The 27,320-nt window shown below is 44.3% G+C and overlaps 1 protein-coding gene across 1 annotated transcript in view; it reads right to left on the reverse strand.

The window, feature by feature from the left end:
* Positions 1 to 27,320, reverse strand: part of C8A (complement C8 alpha chain) — a 62,601-nt gene that overhangs the window by 17,332 nt on the left and 17,949 nt on the right. The window contains exons 3-7 of the mRNA XM_008699150.1: positions 23,330 to 23,474; positions 22,214 to 22,361; positions 18,444 to 18,633; positions 15,778 to 15,978; positions 13,676 to 13,916 (exon numbers count right to left, since the gene is read on the reverse strand). Of these exons, the coding sequence (XP_008697372.1) occupies positions 13,676 to 13,916; positions 15,778 to 15,978; positions 18,444 to 18,633; positions 22,214 to 22,361; positions 23,330 to 23,474 (925 nt within the window). The remainder of the gene's footprint in view (positions 1 to 13,675; positions 13,917 to 15,777; positions 15,979 to 18,443; positions 18,634 to 22,213; positions 22,362 to 23,329; positions 23,475 to 27,320) is intronic.

The following is a 27,320-nucleotide window of genomic DNA, read 5'->3' on the forward strand; positions in this document are numbered from 1 at the left end:
ATAGTATTTAGCATACTCTAACAATTGTCAGTTTCTCGGTCTGTTCTTCCAATTATCCTGCAGACTTATAAATTGTCTCTTGGGTTTACAGGTCTTGGCACAGAGCCTGGCATGTGACAAGCCCCCAGGAGTGCTCAGGGATGGGCTGATTCCAACCAATCTAGACAATGCCTCTAAAATGTTTTGGTAGTCCCAGATGTCCCTTTGGTTGATGATACAAATCACATCCTTGTAATATCTCACACTTGATTAAGAGATGATATTTTATAAAGCACTTGTGTCTGCATCCTCTCATTGGAGGCTCACAACAATCTTAGGGAGCCAGGGGGATTTATCCATTTTGTAGGCTCAGTGGTTAGAAAAAGCAGTAATTGGGGGCGCCTGGGTGGCGCAGTCGTTAAGCATCTGCCTTCGGCTCAGGGCGTGATCCCAGCGTTCTGGGATCGAGCCCCACATCAGGCTCCTCCACTAGGAGCCTGCTTCTTCCTCTCCCACTCCCCCTGCTTGTGTTCCCTCTCTCGCTGGCTGTCTCTCTGTGTCAAATTAATAAATAAAATCTTTAAAAAAAAAAAGAAAGAAAAAAAAAGAAAAAGCAGTAATTGTGGTGGTTAAGAATGCGAACCCTGGAGTCAGAGTTTTATGTTCACTAGGAGTGTTGGGTAAGTTACCTGAACCTCTTTGTGCCTTATTTTCCCCATTTAAAATAAAATGGGAGTGATAGTTTCCACACATGGGTCCCTAAAAACAATGTTTGACACAATCAAGTGTTCAACAAATCTTAGCTATTAGTAAGTCTCTTGCCCAAAATGCCCTAACACGCAGGCCCAAGATGTTTGGTGCGTTACACGCAAAGGCCGTGCGTGCTTCTTTGCGGCATGTCAGTGTTAACAGTGCAGGGAAATGCGTCTCGTGTGACACAAGGAACAGCAGCCTTCCCAACCCCCTGGTTCCATGATCACCTCGTTCCACAAAGCGGCTCAGAGAAAGGAATCCATGCTCCCAATGGGCAATGCTGGGACAGCAGTCTCAGGTCTCCCTCCTCACTGGTAACAGGTGTCTGCAGGGACTCTGGCCCTTCTAGATAGATGATTTTGGCCGCACATATATATATATATACAAGAGGCAGTATAGCTGAGGGGGCTGATGTGGCCATGACAAGAGTCAGAATAGCAGAGAGCCTCAGTCTTTCTGGACTGGAGACTGCCTGAGCTAAAATTCGCCTCTGCACACTTACTATCTGGGCAAATCGTCAAACCTCTGTGTGCTACAGTATTCTCATCGTCGGGTGGCAGCTTTCATGGTGTCTACCTCATACGGTTGTCTGTGGTGGTGAAGTGAGTTAAGTTGTAGTGTGTACAATGCTCGGGATGGAGCCTGGCTCAGAACCAGCAAAACCAGCAATAATGGTCAAGTATTACTGTTATTTCTACTGCCACGAATATTACAGCATACTTGGACTGAGCTACTGGTCCCTGATGCTGAGCCTGGAAAATCAGGGAATGACGGAGGCCGAGGAGTTTGTCAAAACAGATTTTTTTTTAAGACAGATTTTATTTATTTATGTGACAGAGAGAGAGAAAGCACACAAGCAGGGGGAGAGGCAGAGGGAGAAGCAGGATTCCCCACTGAGCAGGGAGCCTGAGGCAGGGCTCAGTCCCCGGACCCCGAGATCATGACCTGACTGAAGGCAGATGCTTAACCAACTGAGCCACCGAGGCACCCCCCAAAATAGATTTTCTTAATCCACATTTCTGCAGTGGGCCACAAATGAGTGAAGATTGAGAAAACACCCACATTTGGTAAGTACATATTATGTGCTGGGTAAAGCCTTCCCATGTGCTATCTCATTTCATATTCACACATCTCTTCACAACACGTACAATTATTCCCATTTTTGAGATGAGTAAACAGAGGCTTAAATAGTTTAAGTCACTTGCCCAAAATTATACAATAAGTAAATAGAACGGGGATTGAACCAAGGTCTGTGTTGAAAGCCCATCTCCTCCATGCCACATTATGTCACCTATGGGAAAGAGGCTAAGAGTGGCTCTGGGGGTAATTTTGACATCATCACACCTTTTTCTCCTTAAAGGCTGGGGCTATTTCAGTGACAGAGGTGGCAATTCAAAATCAGGGAAAGATCACGAGAATGGTGCCCGAGAGTGTCTCAGTTCCATGTGTATGCAAATGACTTAGGGGGGATGGGGACAAAGCCAAGACACCAGGAGTCTGTCAGTCAATCAATACCATCCATCACTGTGAAGCCTGGTTGTCATGGTAACTGGGGATAAAGCCTGGAGCCTGTTAGAATCTAGTGCCTGTCTGTTCAGGGTGACTGGTTGGTTAGCAGGCACAGCAAAAGACCCTCTGGGCCAGGCCAGACTGCCTAGTAAATATAAGACCTTTCGCAATCAGATTCCTGCCCAGCTTACCCTCTGCACTGTCCAATCCAGCCCAGACTCTTTAGGAATCTACCCCGATTCTGCAGAGTGTAGGAAAGCTCCCGAGGAGGCCCAGCAGAGATGGGCTTGGATTTTGAGCCTCTCTTGCTAGGAAGACACCGAGCCCCTGCTGTGGACCAGCAGCAGCCTATGCGCAGGACTCTGGGAACACATCATTAACAAGGTGCATGATGGAGACAGGAAGCTGCAAAGTGGGCTATATCGAGCTAAATCCCAGGTGCGCTGAAGCACCTAAGAAGGCTCCCAACCCAAAACCATGGAGACAGAAAAGCTGCCTGGAAGGGTCCTATCTAAGCAGAGACCAACGATGAATAAGCACTAACCAGGTGAAGAAGACAGCGTATAGGGAGGGAAGCAGAAATCCAGGTAGAAGAAACAGCACGTCCCTTCGTACAAAGCCCCAGGGAGAAAAGGGGTAGGATTAAGTTGAGGGACCAGCAAAAGCACAGTACAGCGCAGCCCAATGCTGAGTAATGGGGCTAGAGGGCTGAGCAGGGCCAGAGCATGCTCCCTTGAATGCTGGCCATCTTATCCAGGGCCAGGAACACTCCTGTTCTCAATGGTCACCTTCGCTTGGCTCCAGCAACTTGCCATGCTGCAAATTGTCATCCTCTCTGTGGCTCCCTGGAGGCCAACACTGACTCCATTTCCAGGTTACTGATGTTATCACTCTTCCTGCCATAACTCAGCCACAGGATTTCTCTCATTAATGCACTGGCCTCGGGGGCAAGCCCTCCGCAACAGAGTGTGGCCTTCGGGTGAACCTGTACACTTGTCTCCTACCACTTACTCTCGCCCATTCGCTGCTTCAGCCACGCCCATGAGACTCCCTCCACCCAGAAACCCTAGCTCCCTTCTCCGTTAGGCAAGCTCCTACTCCTAATTTTTGGAAGTTCAGGTTTGAATGTCTTTGGAGTCTAGAAAAGGAGAGGGTAGGAAAGGGTGGGTTGCTCCCTCCCTTGTGCTTCTACTGTATTTGTTTCTATTGGAGCATTTTCACACTGTATTATTCTCAGTCCCCAACTCACTGCACATTTCTCCAGGGCGTGGAGCTGTGTGTTTCATCACTTTGCCTCTGGAGATCGTGGGTTCTCATTGGCTGGATGAGTGGTTGGAAGGATGAACGGAGGGAGAGAAGGAGAGAGGGATGCAGATTAGATTAGGAAAAGGGTTCCCCTCAGAGATTTCCTGCCTCTTATTTTGGGTAACAAGGAAAAATATTGTTTTCTACTCAGCACCTTCCTGAAAGGGAATTATAAGCAAGCAACAGCAATAATATATAAATGTGATGGAAAAAATGAGAATTTGAGGGACTTAAATTACACATTCATCCTATCGCCATGACTCCCCATACACAGCTTAATCATCTAGGCTGCCTTTGTCTCATTCTCTTAAAGGAATAAAAATGTACAGCCCACTTTCCCTCCTTCCCCCATTCTGCTGCCTCTGACAGACATCACTAATTGATCACAGCACAGCCGGCCTGAGTGTTTGTCCTGTATCGTAATCCTGCTAGCATTTGCTATTGAAGCCAGCTGCTATTATTTGCTTAGACCCTTTTTCTGGTCATCAAGGCTCTGAGGCTCACCTCTTTGAGTGCCTCGAGTGCCAGCACACCGCGCTTGTTCCCAGCCCTGTGACTGTACCTAAGCTCAGAACAGACAACCTCGAGCTGGGCAATGTAACCCTTCGCAATTCTGCCAGTAACAGTTCCTGATCAGCAGATCAAACCGATCCCAAACTGCATTTAAGAAAGTGTATTGAGGGGCGCCTGGGTGGCACAGCGGTTAAGCGTCTGCCTTCGGCTCAGGGCGTGATCCCGGCGTTATGGGATCGAGCCCCACATCAGGCTCCTCCGCTATGAGCCTGCTTCTTCCTCTCCCACTCCCCCTGCTTGTGTTCCCTCTCTCGCTGGTTGTCTCTATCTCTGTCGAATAAATAAATAAAATCTTTAAAAAAAGTGTATTGAGTATAAACCTCCCTTAGTCATTTTTAAAACCTGATTTAACCACTTTCAAAGCTATCACAATCTGTTTAATGTTTTTTAAAAAGGAGAGAAGTGAAAAAATAAAAATAAAAAAGTAAATGAAATCAAATATCCAGGTGGACCCCAAGAAGCATAGAGCTGGGAATTAGAAGTCCTCACGTCAAACCTCCCCTTGCTCCTAGCCAGTGGTTTCACCTTGGACATGGCATTCTACTTTTCAGTGCCTGGTTTTCCTTGTTTGTGAAATGGGGCAGGCATAAGACAGCTCAAAGCATTGCTGGGAGGCTTGAGTGAGATGATATTCATGGAAGCACTCAGCGCTGCCTGCCACAGAGCTCAGTTAGAACTCCCATCTTTCATTGCCATTTGGATAAACTGTTTCATTAGATGAGACTTCCCAGGCCTATCTTGGCAGGGATTACTTACATCTCCCTCTAGGTTTCTACCTTGTCTGCCTTCCTGGGATGCTCAATTTTATAGGTCGATTTGACTGGCCCGTGGTTGTGTCCCCGTATTGAGTTGAACACTATTCTGAGTGTTTCTGGGAAGGTATTTTTGGTGAGATCAACATTTAAATCAGTAGACTGAGTAAAGCAGATTGTTCTCCCTAATGTGGGTGGGCCTCACCCAATCAGTAGACATCCCAAATAGAACAAAAATGCTGAACCTCTCCTGAGTAAGAAAGGATTCTTGCTGTCTGATTGCCTTCAAGCTGGGACTTCAGCTTTTTTCCTGCCTTTGACTCATACTGAAACATCAGCTCCTCCTGGGTCTCACGCCTGCCAACCTTTGGACTAGAACTAAACCATCAGCTCTCCTGGGTCTTCAGCTTGCCAATCACAAATCTAGGGACTTGTCAGACTCCATAATTGTGTGAGCCAATTCCTTAGAATAAAGCTCTATATCCTGTTGGTTCTCTGAAACCAGTTAGTTAGAACCTCAAGTAATATACCTCCTAATGCCTTCCTTATGGCTACTGATTATTTTTCCTTTATTTAAAGTAATGAGATACGTATCTATAGTCAGTGGAACATACTAGATGGTATTTGTAATGATTTTTTTTTTTACTACCCTGAAAACTAAGCAATACACTTGACTCCATGATCCAGCCCACACACATCCAGATAAAATAAGTTTCAATACTTCATCATACTTTGATGCACTCTGATATTTTCCATCCTATTTTATTCTATTTCATTTTATTAAATGCTGATCATGACCCACCAACTTTCTTTTACAATCTACTAATGGACTATGACCCGCAGTTTGAAAAATCCTACAAAAAACATCTCTGAGACATTATAGCATGTCGGTTAATATCACAGGTTCTTGGGTTTGACTCCTGGCTCCACCAGATAATAGCACCATGACCTTGGGCAAGTTATTTAACATCACTGAGCTTCAGTTCTTAATTTGTAAATTGGGGATTATAGTATCTTCTTCCCAGGTCTTTCTTGAGGATTAAATGAGATAGTACATTTAAAGCGTTTGACTCAATGTCTGCCACAGTGAAATGCTCAGTAAATGTTGACTGTCTGGCCACCTCTGCTACAGCCTAAGCCTCTGATATACGGTATCAGAATGAATGATAGAATGTGTGGGAAAATGTTGGGGGGATAAATACTTGGGCAGTCTACAAACTCTACACCAGAAGATGTTGATTCATACTGACTGAATCCTGTTGAGTGATTTACTTAGGCGTTCTGGACCTCAGCTTTCTCTCTATAAAATTGAGGAGAATACGAACACACCTCCTCATAGGGTATTAGGAAGATTATCTGTAATTAGATGTGACTATGTCCTACTTTACCAATATTAGGAGTTATTATATGTAAAAATATTTTATTAAAACCAGATATTTCAGGTAGCTCTAAGTACAGTGAAGTTTGAAAATTAATGCATTTTAGGTGGTAACCAATTTGGTTGTCCACACAATAAATCATTCCTGACAATAATGAGATGATTATGACAAAGAGAAACCCCATTACCTTCTATGCCCCCTCAATGAGAGGAACCATGTTGGTATCTAGACAGTGCTTACTATGTGTGCTTTAATAAGTGTTTGTTGAATGAAAAGCTAAAGGAATGAGTCAGTAAAGGAAGGGAAGGGGCAGGGAGGAAGAGCATGTGAAATTATAATTGACATCAAGTTTAGTGCTCACTTTGGCATCACATATACTAAAATTGACATTAACCGTAGTGAGTTTTAATTGTGTTTCTGTAGCTTTTTCTACCCTGTGAGTTAGGTGGTAGACCAGCTGGCCCAGGGCCCCTCGCTGGAAGGTGATGATCAATGACAGGCAGAATGTACTGTGCTCTTGCTGGAAGGGTCTTTCCCAGGGTCACTGTTATCTGGCATCCATCAAGGGGAGGAATGATGGAACACAGGCACTGATTTGGGCAGAGTTGTTAACACTTTGAAAGATAGTGATGAGAATTCAAAGCGATCTTGACGAATGGGAGAAGCAGTCCCTCCAAAACCGGATGGAGTTCCAGGGACAGAAATGAATGACCTTGATCAAAAAAATGGGCAGGTGGAAGAGAAGGCATGATTGCTGAGGCTCCAAGCCTACAGCAAAAGCATCGGCCACTGCGCGCTGGACACAATGATAACGATTTCCTTTCTATTTGAACTGTGTTTCAGAGCTGCCCAATGGCAGTGCCCTATGAGACCGGTTATCTTGTTATTCTCACTTTACAGAGGAGAGGGCGGTTAATATTATAGAGTTAATAACTGAAAAGCTGGGAATAAACTAAAGCACGTGGTAATAATAAAACCTCCATAGTACAGCAGCAACAGGTAATGTTCTTTAACTCTTACTATATGCCGGGCCCTGGGCCACGTGCTCACGTACACAGTTTCATTTCATATTCACAAGAATCCTATGAAGTATGTACTATCGTTGTCTCATTAGAAGAACAGAAAACTGAGGCGTGAGGAGGATAACCATGAAGGTCACTTGGCTAATAAATGGTGGAAATGATTTGAATCCAGGCAATCTGATTCAGAACCTCTTCCAGATATTGATATTTATTGGGAGCTTGTTAGAGGCCGAGCACTGTACTAAATATCTTCTGTGGATACGTTCATTCATTCCTCATAACTACTCTGTGAGAGAAATGCCATCAATACTTGCAGCTTAACAGGTTAAGAAATTGCGACTTAAAATGATTAAATAACCTTCCCACGGTCACACAGCTAGTAAGTGACAGAGCCATGTGCTGAACCACTGTGCTATGCTACTATTATCCTGCATTCGAGGGGGAAAAATATCTAAACACTTACACGGAAGATGCGGTTAGAATTATTCAAACAAACCTTGGTTATCATTCCTATTTGGGTCTTGAGAAGCTGAGGTTTAGAGAAATTACCCTCATCAAGGTCATGCAGCTACTAACTGGTGGAACCAAGATGCACAGCCAGATATGCCTGACTCCTAGGTTCCTTGTTACTAGGTCACTAGCAGATGTTTTCCTTCTATAGTCCTTGATCACATGACTTTACAACCTACTGACCCCACCTACAACTGTAATCCTAGATAGTAACTACTATTTGGACAGTGTTTACTTATCACAGTGCTTTTAACAAATATTTTCTTGGGTAATTCTTCTAACAGCCTTTGAAAGTAGTTTATTGTCCATATATTAGTGACATGAAAACTGAGACTGAGAGACATAAAGTATTAGCTTTCAGATGGCAGTGTCTGCATGAAAAGCAACGATAATTTAGTTGGAAAATATATTTTTACAACACACTGCCTGCTGGCTTTCATGGGGCCAGGCAGTGCTGCTGGTTTCCCTCACAGGCAAAGCATCAATAGAAGTCGTTTTCTGTAAGCTCTCTGCAGAGTCCTTTCAAATGGCCAAAATCCATATAATCGTGAACCTCTAGAGGCTTGAGGACCATTCATTTACTTTCTATTCCATGCATGGTTTCCGTTACAGCATCCCTGATAAAGGTATCCAGTCAGATTTACTTAGATTCTTAGATGCTGATAGGAAACTATTTCCTGTTATGTTTTGAGAGACGAAGGGCACAGAAGCTGAAACAGAGGTGTTAGGACCTATCTACATTAGCCACAAAACAGGAGTCCAGAGCAGACCTCTCCTATCTTTGTCCTAAGGGTATCTATGGAATATCCACTCACCTCTGACACTTTTCTCATTTTACATGTCGACGTGGATGGAGAGCACTGGCAGAGAAAACACAGCATAACCTGGGGAGCAATAGTTATGGGAATGGAGAGGAAGGCCTAGAGTGTAGGTACTGAGATGACTAATGAGACACGTGAGGAGAGAGGGAGGAAGTCAGAATTATTCCCAGATTGTGAGTCTGGACAAAGGCAGCCGGGATAAAAGGGAAAGAAGCCTGGACTATAACTCAGAATAACTTGTATATTTCTCACTTACTAGTCCTAAAGCTTTTCAGCCTTGTTTCCTTCATCTTAGAGGTAAGGAAACCTTTCCTCTTACAGATCTTTGGGAGATTAAGTAAGAAGAAACGCCAACAGCCAACAGACATGGAAAGATGCTTAACATCACTGATCATCAGGGAGATGCAAATCAAAACCACAGTGAGGTATCACCTCTCACCTGTTAGGATATCTGTTATCAAAAAGATAAGTGATCACAAGTGCGGTTGAGGACGTGGCATAAAGGGAACGCTGTGTGCTGTTGGTGGGAATGTAAAGTCGTACAGACACCATGGAAAACAGAATGGAGGCGCCGCAAGAAATGAACAATACAACTATCTGTATGATCCAGCCATCCGACTTTTGTGAATACATGCAAAGGAAATGAAATCATTATCTAGAAAAGATATCTATACTCCCATGTTCATAGCAGCATTAGTCAGATTAGCCAAGGTTCAGAAACAATGTAAGAGACAGATGGATCGGAATGGAAGGAAAATGTGGTACAGATGCAGACGGGAATATTATCCAGTCATTTGGGACAACATACACGAACCTGGAAGACATTATGACAGGTGGCATAAGGCAGACATAGACAGACAATACTGCATGGGTGGAACCCCCAAAAAAATCAACTTCATAGAAACCGAGAGCAGAAAAGGGATTACCAGAGCTGAGGGTGGGAGAAATAGGGAGAAGTTGTTGAAAGGGTACAGACTCTTAGTTATCAGATGAGTAAGTTCTGATGTATCACGTGGTGACTGCAGTTGATAACACTGTATCACATAATTGAATTGCTAAGAGAATAAAACTGAAATGTTCTCACCAAAAAAAAACCAGGTGAATATGCAAAAACAGTATGCAGGTTCCTCAAAAAATAAAGTTACCACATGATCCAGCAATTCCACAACTCAGTATCTATACAAAGAAAATGAAAATACTAATTAAAAAAGATAGAGGCCCCCTTATGTCTTTTTGACAGAAGCCATTCTGACAGCTGTAAGGTGATATCTCATTGTGATTTTTATTTGCATTTCCCTAACAATTAGTGGTGTCGAGCACCTTTTCATGTGCCTGTTGGTCATCTGTATGTCTTCTCTAGAAAAATGTCCTTGGATTTTTCTGCCCACTTTTTAATTGGATTGTTTTTTTTTTTTCTTGTTCTTAAGTTGTATCAGTTCTTTATATACTTTGGGTATGAACCCCTTCTCACATATATCATTTGCAAATATCTTCTTCCATTTCGTAGGTTGCCTTTTCATTTTATCGATGGTTTCCTCACTGAACTGAAGCTTTTTAGTTTGGCCTAGTCCCAATTGTTTATTTTTGCATTTGTTTCCCTGCCTTTAAGATCCAAAATTTGCCGAGACCAATTGCTTGCTGCCTATGTTTTCTTCTTGGTGTGTTATGGTTCAAGTCTTACATTCAAGTCTTTAAACCATTTGAGTTGATTTTTTTTATAATAATATTTTTTTGATATAGTGTAAAATACTGGTCCAGTTTTCCCAACGCTGTTTATTAAAGAGAATTTTCTCTCTCCATTGGATATTCTTGCCTCCTCTGTCATAAATTAATTGTCCATATACGTGTGGGTTTATTTCTGGGCTCTCTATTCTGTTCCATTGACCGGTGTGTCTGTTTTTATGCCAATACCATACTGTTTTTATTACTTTAGCTTTGTAGTATAGTTTGAAATCAGGGAATGTGATGTCTCCAGCTTTGGTCTTTTTTCTCAAGAATATTTTGACTGTTTGAGGTCTTTTGTGGTTCTGCCCAGGTTTTAGAACCATTCGTTCTAGTTCTCTGAAAAAAAAATGTCATTGGAATTTTGGTAGGGATTGCATTGTATCTGTAGATTGCTTCAGGTGGTATGGACATTTTAACAATATTCTTCCAGTTGGTTGGCACAGAATAGCTGTCCATTTATTTGTATCTTCTTCAATTTCTTTCATCAGTGTCCTGCCATATCAGAGACTTTTACAAGACCTGTATACTGAAAACTATAAGACATCCTCTTATTTTTGATGCATGGTTTCATGCTGTCTTTGAGGGAGAAGCGTTTTATCTAAAGGATACATTAGAAGAAAACAGCCTTGTGCATCCTCTAGGGTGAACCCAGAGAGGATCTGAGGCAAACCCAAGGACAAAAGATTCCTCCAGAGCAAACCAGCCAGTGTGTTCACTTAAATCGTTCCATACCAAGCTCATCTCTTTGAGGACATGAACGTACACCACATGGGGTGTTTCTTAGAAACGAGCACTTTATAGAATATAAATATTATTTGATATGGATCAAAGATACACAGAAAAAGACAGTAACAAAGAGGAAAGACAGATAGAAAGAAAGAAAGGCACCTAAAGAGAAAGGGAGAGACGGATGATGACAGAGACAAGAAACTAGACAAATATCAAACTTGGGGAGAAGGGTGTGCATGATTCTATTTGTCAAAGGGAGAGAAGGTAGATATTTTTGTTCTTTGTAGGTTAATATGTAAATGGAATTCTGATTTATTAACGGTCTCCAGCAGATGAGGTGATGATTAGCACATTTCCATATTTATAGAAAAGCAACACTAACTTTCCGGATTTATAGAAAATCAGCTCTTCACAAATAGCAAATTGTGCTATTATCGACATATGGTTTTCTATAAACAGAGCTGAGGTAATTATCCCTGGGACAATTTGTTGGTGGGCTCCTTTTGAATATTAACCACATTGGAAGCCCATTTCTGCCTCACAGATTTTAAAGAGGAGGGGCCATGAGACACCCCAGACGATTAATTAGTAATCCAACACCAAAGACAGAGCCTAAATGAAAGGCTCTACCCAGGACCACATGGTGGAAAGACCATAGGTCCAGGGCTCTGACGCCAGCTTCCTGCAGCCCTGGGCGAAGTAATTAACGTCCCTGAGGAGCCTCAGCATTTATGGGATGAAACTGGGATAATACCAACCTCCAAATATTGTTAAGAAAACGAAATGAGGATGTACGCAACAGCACCTGGAACCTAGTAGGTCCTCAACCAAGTTAACCGTGTTTCCTTCCTTACATTTTTCAATGATTCTAAAAAGACCCTCTTGAATTAACTTTTTCAAACTCCTTTTTTATATTGACCTGTCATAAGCTATTTTGTATCCTGACTCCATACGCGTATGGATGTCTTCATTTAATAGGAAAAAAATTTCTTGAAGCAATCTCATATTCACTACCTATAATCCTTTATGCTGTTTTCTATTCTCTCCTTTGTTGTTGTTGTTTAAAACATTGTTTGTGATCCATACTTTGATTTGAAGACCTGCTATCAGGAAGGAAACACTCTGCTGCAGGAGGGTGGGGACCGTATTTAGATTTGCTCACCATTGTATCTCTAGCACGAATACATCATAGAGAGTCTAGAGATATTTGAATTATAAAAGAATGAATACATGGATAGATGGGTGGACTAATGATCGACCCTAACCAGGAATCTAAATTAATGCCCCCTTTCCAATTCCATGTCTTGTTTTACACGCTCACTCCGTACTTAGTGCGGAGCTGAGTGCTAAGGAGATAAAGACGTGTCAGACATAATCCTTGCTTTCAAAGATCTTGCTATCTAGATGAGAAAAATATTACAATTTGGAAAATTATCTTTTGAAGATTAAAGAGTGTGGAATTTACATAAATGTGCTGAAGGAAAGAAATGGACAGCCTGGGCTGGTGCAGTTGGGGAAACTTCTCGAAACTGGGAATTTGAATTTAGCTTTGAAATGTGGATGGATCTTTCAGCCGTCTACTCACTCATTGACTAGGTCCATCGTTCTCAAACTGTAGTGAGCATCAGAATCACCCAGAGGGCTTGTCAAAATACAGACCGCTGGGTCTCCTACCAGTTTCTGATTTAGTAGGATTGGATAGGAGCCTGAGAATTTACATTTCTAACAGCTTCCCAGGCGATGCTGATGCCGCAGTTGGAAGCCACACTTCGAGAATCACTGTTCTAGCCATTCGGAGTGAGACCGGGAAGGCTCTTGATGCCATGCTAAGGAGTTTAACCATTCAGGATTTTAGGCAAAGAGTGATATCATTGTATGCGTAAAGTAGAAAGATCATTCTGGGAGCAATTGTTGAGAATGGATTGCAGAGGCGAGCCTTCCCCTAGATTCAGGAGCCGCTGCAGTGATAACTGACAGGTGGGAACCCATCCTACCACTGCAGGAGTGAAGGTGGAGGAGAGGGGCGGGGTGAGGGCTGTTCCAGAGCCAGAACGGAAGGTTCTTGGAGATCTACAGGGATAAAGGATGAGGAGGCATGTGGGGTGACTCCAGGTTTCTAGCACCATGGACTGATTATATGGCAGTTCTGTTCACTAAGATTCTATATTGAGAAGTTATAACATTTTAAATAACAAAATCCCAAATATTGTTTGTTATCTAAGAGGTAACTGTAGTGTCATAGAAAACACATAGTTTTGGGGAACCAGACCATTCTGAGTTCAAATCCTGTTTGTGATGCTTCCTAGCAAGTCCTTTCACCCTTCTGGACCTCAGTTCCCTGTAAATAATAGTATCCTCAGCTGGGGTGGTTACTACAACATGCTTCTTGGGGCTCCTCCCCCTGTTCTGCCCCCAGTCCATTGTCAGCTCCACACGTCTCCCTGCTCTAATTACAGCACTGCACTAGGTCACCTCCTACACAAGCGTTAGGTATGTTACCTTACACGGTTGTGCCCAGTGAGATCACACATGGCTCATAGTCAGTGCTCAGAAAACGGCAAACCACATCCTGGCGTGTGCATTGACCGCTGTGTGTGGAAAGCTTCTGTTCTACTTACCAAGTGATTCCATTTTTTCTCTGTCGAGCACCAGGATATATTCATAAACGCCACCCATTGATCCAGACGTTATGTAGTGAGTGCCGTAGTCATTGATGAACTTGGCATACATGCCGTAGTTGTACTGCTCCGGGAGCTCCATTAATGACTGCAGCATGCCTTCATCCAGCACAATCTTGTCCCTCCTCATCTTAAAATGAGCAGTCTGCACCTTTGTGAAAATTCTCATGAAGTTATATTTCTGCCAGCAACCACCACCATGAAATAAGGGAAAAGAAGAGAGTATACGTTTTACTACATGATATAACACGAGAGGTAGTATTTAGTAGCTGTGGGAAATACATGTATCTACATATAAACACACGAGCATAAATGCATTCGTATTATTCTATTTCACAGGCATATAGCCTGGCTGCTCTCCCATGCCTGCCTCTCTGATCACGCCGCCCCTGTTCAGGTCCCCTTCTCCCCAACTCTCCACTGGGTTGGTTCCTGCAGGGTGCTTCATGGTGCTGCTCACTCTGTTCTGCCCCCAGCCCATTGAGACCTCCACTCGTCTCCCTGCTCTAATTACAGCACTGTGGGATGCAACCTTCTATACTAGTATTCGGTATTCATTCACAATGATGCTTAGGAATATTTTTGATGACATGAAATGCCAACCTTATCTGTTGATGTAACTTACTGAACAAATATCTGTAAGAGCCTGTAGTCACTTGCATTATGCTAGGAGCAGAGGACATAATCTTGAATGAGATAGGCCCCTGCCATCATGGAGCTTATGTTCTAGTGGTAATTCGTACTGTTAAGTAATAAAGCAGGCTCCTGAGATAATAAAAAGAGACAGAACCGGGGTTATATTGGCTTGGTTTAAGAGGAAGGAGATTGGAGCGCCTGGGTGGCTCAGTCAGTTAAGTGTCTGATTCTTGGTTTTGGCTCAGGTCGTGGTCTCAGGGTCATGAGATAGAGCCCCAGGTTGGGCTCCGTGCTGGACATGGAGCCTGCTTAAGATTCTCTCTCTTTCCCTCTGCCCCTTCCCTGCTCAGGCTTTCTTGCACTCTCTCTCCCTCTCTCTTAAAAATAATAAGAGGAAGGGGATTGTATATGGGCATTACTTCCAAGTAAACCATGATCCAAAGTGATAGTGAAATTTTGGAAAGGCCATCCGCTTTGAGAAAAGTCCACATAACCATGTGATGGCCAGATCTCAAAACAGTACTTTCCCTTCAGGGCGATTGCTAACTTGTGGCAAAGCTCCAGAATGTAATTTATATTTGTTGATCAGTTAATTTTCATAACTGTATTTTCATCATGCAGAATAATGTTTGAGCCCCAACTAAATCCATAGTGCTGACATCAATATTGTTGAGGCTTTTTGGTAAACTTTGAATCAATTCAGTAAATATCTCTCTGGCCCCTGACGATTTCTCCACCCTCAACGCTCCCTACGTTCCCTTCCCACCCTGTGCATCAGCTGGTTGAAGTCCTTGCAATCCCAAATTAGCGTGCGGCAACCTGTCATCTCCAGCCCTTTGCACACTGCCCATGCCCAGGCCCAGAAAACCCTTCACTGACTTCCACCGCCTTCATCGGGACAACCTGTCCTAGTCTTTAAACCCCGGTTTAGGTGGATGTCCCTTCCTCAAGGAAGCATTGCCTGATTGCTCAGGTTAACAGGAAGTTAGTGATGAACGTTTGATGAATCAATGAATGATTGATGGAGCATACCAGTCCTCCAATCTATTCCGAAAAGCCAGGCTTGCTTTCCAGTTCTTCCCAACCTAATTTACACGGCCTGGCTGTTTCTCTTTAAGACATTACTATTCTAAGTAGTTCGCTGTTTGCTCCAGGTAACCATGAAAAAGAATGGGGTGAGGCGATAAGAGTTCTACTCTTATCACTCAATTTTATTCCCTTTGTGATGATTCTGTGTGCAAAAACATAACAAGGAAAACAAACATGATTACCACTGATCAGACATTTCCAATTACACAAGCAAACGCAGGTTCCATTCCTACTGTACTTTTTAATGCCATTAGTAACATGCATTGTTCAGTACAGATTATGGAATACTGTTTGACACGGGCATTACGCTTTAATACCTTCTCATTATACTTGTTTAACTCATTCAAGAGCGAAGAGTCTCGAGACCCGGATACACCCACGGCCACTGTCACAGGGCTGCCTGCGGGGCCCACACCAACAGTCACTCCGGCCGACACAGACTTGTCGTTTTTTACTTTAGAAAGAAGGCCACGTGCATCATCGTACAGCTCTGAGGAGAGTCTAGTGTCTGCCAGGGCCTGAAAAGGAGCAAACAGATGTCAGCTTTGTGCACATAGAGTTGTATTCCAATTTGTGCTTAATATTTAAATCTTTGCTCCGTGAAATATCACAAAGCAGGTTCTTGTAACTATTGTAAAAGGCCACTCCAGGCATTGGAGTGATGCTCACTCACTGAAATGCCAAAAATAACAGCAGTTAGTTTAGTTATTGCTTCATGGCCGTGCTAAAATAGTTACTTAAATAGGCACACGCACTCATGATTCTGATAAAATGCTGTATTGTTCTGAGTACGGGTTTCTTCCAGCTGACTTATCCTTCCTGTAGAGACGGTCGCCTGTCTCTGCAACGGAGACATCCAGAGAGCCACGTCTGGGTGCGGGTCTGGGAGGAAAGGGGCAAGGAAGCCGAGCAGAGGGTGGGAGCTCCAGGCAGAGGTCTGCTCGCGTGCTGCCCGCAAACGCGGGGTGACTTCACTGCAGGCACACGGTGGGGCCGCATGTCTCTGCCAGCTTGAACCGAGGCGCGGTCCCGGGCCTGGCCTGAGCTGAGGAAGCGAGGCTCAAGAGCGCGTGGGTGGTTCGCTCGGCAATCACAACAGCTTGTGTGATGGAGCCTCCGTGAGTCTGGGTCCCGAGTGTCTGTGATGACGAGTCCCCCTTCCGCCTTGGGATGGACGCATAGCACAGGGCACTGTGGCTTTAAAGCGCAGAGATTTCGGAATCCTTTGTTGCCGCAGCATAGCCCAGTCTGTCTTGCTGGACACGTAAGCCCCGGACCATCCTCGAGGTTAGGGAAATGGCCTTGTCTGTCTTCCAGCTCGGCTTACCGCAGGCTTGCCAGCAGCGGTGGAAGCCGGGTGGGGGCGGAGGGGGGGAGGTGCCATAAGCCTGGCCTTGTCCTGTCATCCCTAGTCTTCTGTTGAGAAAGTTGGGGGAGGGGCGATGGGACTAATTGTTCAGAATCTTTGGATCCTACCATCTCTCTGTAGAGATGGAATGTGTATGACTATATGCGTATAATGTGTATAATCTGTCTTCCCTTCTAATCGACATAGGGCCGGGCTCCGTTGAGCTAGGTCTGGGTTTGAATCTTGTCTCTGCTACCTACTGCAGTAGACCCTTGGGCCTGACACTTTATCCCTCTAAGTCTCTCGGCCTTTTTCCCATCTAAACTGGGGCAATGATAATATCTACCTCATTGTGTTGTTGCGAGGATTAAAGGAGAGGATTTGCATGGCAATATACGATCTGGCACCCGGTGAGTATCCAGTGAAGCTGTCTGCGTGGACATCTCCCCCAGAGGGGGAGGGGTACGGAAAGGAATGGTGGGGAGTCGTCTCTAGAGCTGATCATGAGCCATGCGGTGCTCCAGTGCCCAGCAAAGCACAGAATTTTAGAGATGGAGAGAATTTAGGGATCATCAGCGTTTTGCAAGCCCTTCTCAACAGCAGAAACCTTTCTGTAAACAAAATCGCATATGGAAAACCAAGATAGGAAAGTTATCAGAGAAAGACAAATACCATGTGATTTCGCTCGTATGTGGTATTTAAGAAACAAAACAAATGAGCACAGGGAAAAAGAGACAAAAAAAGATTCTTAAATGTGGAGAACAAACAGGTGGTTGCCAGAGAGGAGGTGGGGGGGATGGGTGAAGCAGGTGAAGAGAATTAAGAGTACACTTATCACAAGGAGCACAGGGTGTTGCGTGGAGGTGCTGAATCACTATATTGTACGCCGAAACTAATACAACACTGTAGGTTAACTCTACTGGGTTTTTAAAAAAACAGAAAGGGGTGCCTGGGTGGCACAGCGGTTAAGCGTCTGCCTTCAGCTCAGGGCGTGATCCCAGCGTTACGGGATCGAGCCCCACATCAGGCTCCTCCGCTATGAGCCTGCTTCTTCCTCTCCCACTCCCCCTGCCTGTGTTCCCTCTCTCTCTGGCTGTCTCTATCTCTGTCGAATAAATAAATAAAATCTTTAAAAAAAAAAAAAAACAGAAAGAAAGGAGATGATCAGTGGACAGCTGTTCTTGGTGAAATAGGGGCTTGGGGCTTAGAACCCTGTCCAGCTACCTCCTGTCCTGACCGCCAGTTTACATGGTGGGAAACTGGGCCCAGGGAGGGGCAGTGAGCTGCTCAAGGTCTCAAATACTCATATTCTAACAGAGCACAATTGGAAATAGGTCTTCTGACTAGCAGCCCAGAGGACTGGACCTCGAATCTGTTTCACTGATTACGGAATGGAGCCAAGATGTGGCAGGCGGATGGTCACACTCCTGTTCTGCCTCTTTTTGGCCGGGCCCTTGCCTGGCAGTGCCCTTCAGCACCGAGCACATGTAGGGGCAGATATAAAGGGACCTTCAGCCACCAGCAAGCTCTACAGGAAACAGAATCTTCCAAAGCTAAGAGTCCATCTCCAGCAACAGGCCTCTCTCCCTCCCCACCCCCACCCACAGTGACCTGTGAGCGGCCTGTGCAGATTACCTCAAAGTGGTACTTGAGGAAGTTGTAGGGTTTCCGGAAGTACTTCTCATCCTCTCCGTAGTAGAGACGCTCACAGGCAGGGTCATATCGAAGCTCCCTCCATTCCCCGTTGTATACCGTCTCACACTGGCCCCCATAATACCTGGCGTCGTACACACTCTGAGTTTCTTCCTGGGTCAGAATGTTGTACCTAAATCAAAAAGGCAGAGAGAGCACTGGAAAGGCAAAGACAGCCTCCTCTGGAAGATGTTATTGCTGGGCCGAGCGGTGGCTTCTCAAACTGTGTTCCGTGGACCCCTAGGGTTCCTCAAAGTACCTTAGACTCCACTTTGGGTAACACGAAACCTGAGTGGGCTCAGCCAGGCCCCCAGGTTCCCTTTGACCAGAGCAGCTGACAGCTCCATTCGCACTTAGAACAGTGCACCCGCGAGAAGGCACTCCCAAAAATGTGTTGTGTGAGTTACAGAGGAATGTGTACAATTATCAAAACTCCAAGCACAGAGCCCAACAGTCTGAGCTCATTTCCCAGCTCTGCCACACCTACCTGTGCGACCTTGGGCAAGCCGTTTAACCTCTCTGTGCCTCAGTTTAGTTATTTGTAAAAAGCAGTTAATACTACTGCCCTCAGAGAGTTAAATGCAAGTTACAACATGGAAAGGAACCAGAAAGTACTTAGCGTATATTAAGTACTGAATAAACGTTACTGTGGATGTTTTTGTTTGTACTGTTTCAGAAAAAGGCTCTGTGGGTAAAAAATAGATTTGACGTGTCGACTGTCCGTGCTAAGTTGCAGTACATATTAGGCACTCCACAAATGGTACTTCCTCTCCCCTAGCCCAGTACCCTTCCAGAAATACTTTCCCCTGCTTTCCAAACCCTCTGGGGCATTTTGCATCCATCTGCCCAGGCACTGCATTTTAGGCTATAGATGGTTGAACCATATTTAGGCACAAACAGTGGTACACAGATGAAATACAGCTTTCATTTTCTAAAAAAGAGGTTAACTCAACAGAAGCATTTCGATTTGGTTAAGAGATCCAAGGCCTAACAATCAAAGCCTCTTATGGTATAGATAATAAAATGAGTGCTTGTCTCTGCCTCTTCAACTCCTATTCAGCCTTTAAAACCCAACTCAAACATTGCCCCCTCTATCTGACTTTCTTTGATTATCCCGGACAGACAGTTGTTCCTTCCTCTGTATTCCCATGGCATTCAGTGATTACCTTTGGCATAGCGTTTGTCATATTTGCTCATTTCCTCCGTGAAAAGGCACAAAGGCAGAAGATGAGCAGGGGGTTAACTATGAATAAAATCTGCCTTGAAGGAATAAATGGATAATTATAGAGCACCTGGCATATAGTAGAAATTCAAGGTATGTTACCTTGAATCTTCACCTCTCTCTCCATCTCTTTCTTCGTATTAATGGAAGTGATGTAGTAATAGCTATGGTGAATTGAATACATACTCTACCAGACATTTAGCATACATTAACTTTCAACCTCATGACAATCTTGCAAATGTAGAAATTGAAGCTCAGAAAAAATTAGGTAATTTGCCTATAGTCACAGCTAAATTTTTTTGACGCTAAAATCTGGGCTCCTTCCCTTTACTTTGCCCCTTACTTTTCTGTCTTCTTGCCCATTGAACACGTTTCTGCCTTTGGCTTATAAATATAGGCTCTCTGGTGGGCCAAACAAAAACTCAAAGGAATAATTAGTCCTTAGATAATACTATAACCTCTAAGCATAAAAGGTTACTAAGCCTATGTATGTATCTTTAGAAAAGCTGATTGCGGAAGCCCCAGTGAAAATGAAAAGACATAGAGAAATTCCACTTTTTGGAAATCTGTGCAGAAATACATGTACAAAAATAATGTACAAGGATGTTCGTTGCAGCATTGTTTATAAGAGGATATAATGGGAACAATCTAATTATCTTTCAATAGGAAGTAGTCAAATTTTCATGTAGTTATACCTTGGGAGAAGAGTCAGCAACTTTTTTTTTTTTAATAAAGGGCCAGATATTAAATATGTTAGTCTTTACAGGCCATAGGTCTTTGTTGCAAATACTCAACTCCCATCATTCCAGGGTGAAAGCTGTATCCCAATAAAACTTTAATTACAAAAACAGGCAACAGGCTGAATTTGGCCTTCAGGCCATAGTGTGCTGACCCCTGGTATAGAACACTATATTGCTTAGAAAAAGAATAGAAAATATGGGAGGAAATCTTCAAAGTATATTATTAAGAAAGAAAAGCAAGTCAACACACAAAATGTGTAGTATGATCCCATGTATGTAAAATACACTCACGTCTATTGTCACAGTACATATAGGCATATCTTCCATACAATATATATTGTTAGTGCACTGTTTACATGGTCTGAAAGTCCTACACCAAACTGTTGACAGGGGTCCGTCCCAGGAAGGGAAGTGAGAGGGGGTGACTGGGTGGGGTGCAAGTTGGGCAGGGCAAAGGAAGACTTTCGGTTTTACCTCAAACATGTATTATTATTTTTTTAATTATTTTGATTATTTAATATTTTTTTAAGATTTTATTCATTTATTTGACAGAGAGAGAGAGAGCACAAGCAGGGGAAGTGGCAGGCAGAGGGAGAGCGAGAAGCAGGTTCCCCGCTGACCTGGGAGCCCGACGTGGGGCTCGATCCCAGGAAGCTGGCATCATGCATGACCCGAGCCAAAGGCAGCTGCTTAACCAGCTGAGCCACCCAGGTGCCCCAACATGTATTGCTTCTGTAGCAATAAATAAAAATTTAAAAACTGGAACATGCTTAAATTAAAAAAAAAAAAAGACATCAGGAAAGGCTTCTGAGATCTTGAGCCGAATGAAAAACAGTCAAAGTGTCAGCTATTGGGAGTGGAGGAGGGGCCATCCTGCTGGTGTCAGTGTTCAGTGTGGGCAAGTGTATTTAAATGTTCCTTTGAATCACATCAGAGCAAGGTCATGGTCTGCGACCTTTCGGCCAATAAGGAGGGAATTCTTTTTCTCAAGTTAACACCTCACTATTTCATGCTTCTGCTCTGTTTATCCCACAGGCACTTTCAAAATCAACAAAATCCCCTCTAATTAGTATTAGGGGCTGAATTGTGTCCCCTTAACATTTAGATGTTGAAGTCCTGGACCCCAAAACCTCAGAATTTGTATTTTGGTGAGAGGGTCTTTGTGTAGGTAATCAAGTTAAAATGGGGCCATTAGGGGGGGCCCTAATGTGACTGCTGTCCTTATAAGAAGAGATTAGGGGGCACTTGGGTGGCTCCGTAAGTTAAGCATCTGACTCTGGATTTTGGCTCAGGTCATGATCTCGGGGTCCTGTGGGGCTCTGTGCTCAGAAAGAAATCTGCTTGAGATTCTCTCTCTCCCTCTGCCCCTCCCTCTGTTCTCTCTCACCCTCTCCCTCTCAAATAAATAAAATCTTTAAAAAACAAAAAGAGATTAGGACCCAGACACACACAGAAGGAAGGCTACTGAGAAGCCAAGGAGAGTGGCTCAGAAGCAGCCAACCCCGCCATCCCCTTGACCTCAGACTTCCAGCCTCTAGAACTATGAGAAATAAGTTTCTGTTGCTTACAAGCCACTCAGTGTGTAGCATTTTGTCATAGTAGCCCGAGGGGACCAGTGTGCCACCTCAGGGGACAGTGAGAGTGGCCTCACTGGACGCACTGCAGACAGACCCTCTTCTGTCCTCAAAATAATACTCACAATTGAAGAGCAACCATTCCCGGCGCCCAAACAGCGCGAGAGCAGGACTCACCCCAAGGCTGCATTCTCCGACCCTGGAATGGGCTCATACAGGCTGCAGTCATCTTCAGGGACCCTGACATCTTCACAGTCATCCTCGTCAGAGCCATCGAGACAATCTTTGTCTCCATTACACACCAGGTGGCGTTTCAGGCAGCGACCTGACAGAGAAGAGACTGTAGATGCTTCCAGAGCCTCCCAGGCTCCTCCCTCTCCCCGTGACCTACATCCAGAATCACCAAATCCATCCCACTTCCGAAACAACCCCTCACCTCTCTCCATGATCATCTCTCTATCCTCCCTGCCCCTGCCCTCCTTCCAGCCCCTCTGTCTCCCACCTGAACCCCCCAACCCCCCAGCTCAGGCCCTGCAGCAGGCTCCCCTCTAAAATTCATCCTCCATGTGGCTGCTCCTGTGATCTTTCTAAAATGTCAGTGTGGCCATGTCATGCCCCTGCCCTTCTGTGGCTCCCATTCCCGTTCTTCCAAATGCCATGGTCTGGTCCCCAGTACCCTACTGGACCCACCCCCTGCCTTTCTTCCCAAAGCCCTGTCCTGCAATCGTTCTACACGTATCGCCAGTCCCTAAATCCCTGTGTGTGTTTGCACATTCTTTCTCCAAGCAATTTTATTGCTACTTTCTAAGTCTCCGCTCAAGTGCCATTTTAAAGCCTGACCTGACTCCCCAACACTGATGTGGGCATCCCCTCCCAGAAGGGGCCATTACACTGGCTCTCCCACATTATTGTCACCGACTCCTTGTAGGTCTCTCTCCCAAAGAGATGAGGAGTACCTCGAGGTCAGGCGCGTTATCTTTTCACCTTCATGTCACCAGCAGCTAGTACGCTGCCTGGCACGTACGTGCTCCGTCGATATTCACTCAATGAACGGATGAATGAGTACATTGTACCTTTTCTAAACGAATCAACAGATATTTCTACAAACACTAAATTTACTTGGGCTACTGGGTTGGCTTAAAATGCAGTTTCCTGAGCCCCATCCCAAACTTACAGAAAGACCACTTCTAGGGGAAGAGCTGAGGAGTCGGCATTCTCACAAGCTCCTGGGTGACTGTTTTGCACATTCCGTTTGACAGGGCGCAGCTGTTATCCCGCTGGAATGCTACTCACCTGTCTCCTTACACTGGAAATCCTGTCCACACTGTGCTTGCCTTAGACAAGCTGTGGGACTGTGACAGCTGGCTTGATCCCAGACATCGCCACTGCAGATGGTTCCCCCAAACTTGCTTGGCTGCAGGAGGCTCCGGTATCGGTACTAAATCGGATTTGAACCAGACACATTCATGTCTATCAATCAAACAAGATTTGTGCCAGCAGGTCTCAGCTCAACAGAAGGACTAACTGTCTAATGATTGAGAGCTGCCTAAAAAGCTGTCTTGTGAGGGGTTGAGTGTTCCTAAATGGTGTTCAGCCAGAGGTGGCATAATTACCAGCCGGAATATTGAATAGGGCCTCCAAAGATCAAATGAAAGACTTGAACAAAATATTTCTTTTTCCTCGCTGGGAAGGACTTTCCCCACCCCCTTCAACCAGTGAGTCCCTGTTCATCTTTGATGATTCATAGTCCATCTCCTCTACATGTTCTAGAACTCCCTGCGCCTCCTTCTCGCCTCCCACTTGTCATATAAGGTTGTGATCCCTGGTCTACTTATTTACGTACCTTTCTCACTAGTTTTAGAACAGTTTGCCTATAGGGGGAAGAGCGGGGAAGGAGGACCATGTCTTATTTGGCTTCATACATTGGACATTTGATCTATGGTCTCTGCAGGAGGCACTTTTGTAACAGTTTATTGCTTTCCCTCTGTACCACTTCTGCTCATGGCATCCTCTCTTTCCTTGGGACACATTTCATACGGTTCAGGTGGGGATGATCTCAACCCCCTCCCCCCCAAGTCATGGGAATCCGTGGGTATGTACCATGGCCAGGCCAACCAGGGCACCATATCCGCCAAGTTGCAATGATTGGTTTAGGGATTGGTTCATGACTCAACGTTAGGGCAATCATTGTTCTTTCTGAAGATTTTCTTTCAGAACCTATTAGAAAAGATAGTTTCTTTCTGCTGAAGTTTCTGGGAACTGTGGGCATCAAGTGGTCATCTAGCCTACTATGTAGAAAGAGGCCATCCAAGAGAGAGAGACGTCATCTGAGTCCCTGGATCCAGCTTTGACAGCGCATGAACAAATATTTGTTCAAGGAAGGACAGGAAGAGTAAAAATGCATACCAATCTTGGAGCTCTGCGGTTTCGTGATACTGCTTTCTATATGCTGTACAGCTTCAGACACTGGTGTAGAAGGAGGAGGCGGAACACTAGGGTATTTGGAGAAAGAGGAGGTTCCATTCCCACCTTCAAGAAGCTTAGAGTCGACTTGAGGAGATAAAGTAGATAACAATAGGAAACATGCTGTTTGGAGAGCTCCATGCAGTGTGCAAGAAGGGCATTTGCAGCGCCTTATTTTCGGCTTCCTCTTGCCTTGGCTCAGCCTCGTCCTTCAAGATTGTTTGTAATGAAGTGGGAAAGCAATGGTTCGAGCAATAAGGAAAATGAGTTCTTAGCCTAACTCTCTTTTTACTTTTCTTTTCTTTTCCTTTCTTTGTATAGTTGGTGCACAATATTACATTACTTTCAGTTGTACGGCGGAGTGATTCAACTTCTCTGCGTTATAATATGCTCACAAGCATAGCTACCATCGATCACCATGCAATGCTATTACAATACCATCGACTACATTCCCTGTGCTGTACTTTTCATCCCTGTGACCTACTTATTCCATAACTGGAACCCTGTATCTCCCACTCCCCTTACCCATTTTGCCCATCTCCCCCCCCCCCACCCTTCTGGCAACCATCAGTTTGTTCTCTATACTTAGAGGTCTGGTTCTGCTTTTTGTTTGTTTGTTTATTCCTGAATCTATTTCTTGCTTGCTGTATAAAGTATCAGTGGCCGGTACATTGTGCCTCGGTTTCCAAATCTGTAAAATGAGGTGGTTAACTGAGATGACCTCACTAATTACAGTTGCTAATGATTCTTTCACCTGTGCCCTGTAGATAAAAGAGCATAAGCATGAGAATTTAGACCGACTGGGTTCAGATCCCAGAGTCACTTACTAACTCACCATGAGCAAGCCACTTAACGTTTTCTGCATTCCTGTTTTCTAATATATGAAGTAGATGTGACGACCCCTCACTTTGACAGGGTGTTGCGAGAACTAAGTGAGAGAACGTATGAGGAAAGCACCTAGCCCCGTGTCTGGAATATCATTGGTGCTCAGTAAACAGAAGTGGTGTCCGCCATTATCAACGGAGCCTTCGTCCGCTGATTCCAGTGGGTGCGTGTGGAGCAGTGCAGCTTTCCCCCCCTCTCCTCTGGCCTGCTTCTCCCTCCTCAACTGCTCATTCGTAAATGGCAGAAAGATCTGCAAAAAAGGTGAAGAGCAAACCTGTCCATTTGCTTTTCCTGCCTCCCAGTTAATAAGATCGTAAACTCCATGGGAAGAGATTATAATTAACGATCAGTTTGGGACTATTGGGATATTTTCATTCTCTTCCCACATCTTGCCAAGATATGCAGTACATAAAGGAGTGCTCAGCATACCAACGTAGAGCCAGATCTTCTCACTCTTCATTAAGCTCACAGAGTTTTGAGACCTGCAGTCACCAACACAACAGTGCTGATGGTAGCTACCATTTGAGTGCTTGCTACTGGCCGGATGCGTCACATTCTTTATCTCATTTAATTTTCCCAAGTTGAGGAGGTTAAGTACTATTCTGAATCCCGTTTTAAGCTGGGTTGGAATTCCGGTTCTGCTACTCACTGTCTGTGCCTCACGGAGTAAATAACTTAGCGTCTCTGACCATCAGTTTTCTCATCTGGAGAAGGAGAGATCTGAGAGTCTTGCAAAGATTAGTGATAAGACATGTGAAGAAGTCAGCACTTGGCCTGGTTCCTGGCATGTACTCAGTAATAATAGTTATCAACATCAACATCATTTTTGTAGCCAGCTGTTGGGCTATTCCAGAAGGATTTATGGCTGAGTGGGGATTGGACTACATGGCCACTGAGATCACTTATGACTCTCCACAGAGTTCGGGGGGAGGCAGTAGAGTGAGGTGGTCAGGCGCATGGACGTTTTGGAATCAGACTGACCAAGTGTTAAGTCTAGGCTGTGCCTCTTTCTTTATGGTGACCTAGCCGAAGGGACAATGGTATCTATCGATCACTTACAGTTGGCTATGAAAGTCAACTAAGACAATTTATTAAAGCATTAGCACAGTGCCTGATATATAGAAACTATTTAATAAATGGTAACTATAAATGCCATCATCATCCTTCTTGTGGTCTCTGAATTGGAATGCTGGTGCAGACATGAGGTTCATGCTCACCGACTCCCCATTTTCTCGGTTGTTATCAAATAATGAAGACATTGCGCTGCAGAGAGGTTCGTGCAGACACTCCCTCAGGGACGTCTCCGTGCTGGTGCCTGTGTTGGTATCATTAAGACATAATTTTCTTTTCTAGCTACTCGATGATGTTTCTTTCCAGAAATGCACATCTTTGTTTGGGTGGTTTTGAGAGGGGGGAAAGACATATTAATAAGAAGAAATTAGGGATGTTCTTTCACTTCAGTAATTAACAGAATTTCATGATTTTAAGGATTATTTTGAAGACACGTGTGTCTTTCTGAGTCATGAAGGGAGTAATTCAATTCTGGTTTAAATAGTAAGCCATTCACCTGTGCTACCTGCTATCTGAACTGCAACACATGAGGAAAAATAGATATAGTTTAGGATGTATAGTAAGTTAAGTAATGGCCATGCAAAGAAATCAAGTCTCAGCCCTTGCAAGTTATAAATGTGACCTTATTTGGAAAAAAGGTCTTTGCAGATATTATTAAGAAATAATTGAAATGAGGAGATTATACTGGATTCTCCAGGTAGGCCTTATATACTATCACAGTGTCCTTATAAGGGAAAGGCAGAGGGAGATTTAGCACAGACACACAAAGGAGACACACGGAAGAGGAGGGGGTAACGCGGCCGCAGACAGAGATTGGCCACAAATCAAGGATTGCCGATGGCCACCAGAAGCCAGAAGAGGCAAA

The sequence above is a fragment of the Ursus maritimus genome, unplaced genomic scaffold (assembly GCF_017311325.1).
Source record: "Ursus maritimus isolate PB19 unplaced genomic scaffold, ASM1731132v1 scaffold_12, whole genome shotgun sequence".
Taxonomy (NCBI): Eukaryota; Metazoa; Chordata; class Mammalia; order Carnivora; family Ursidae; genus Ursus; species Ursus maritimus.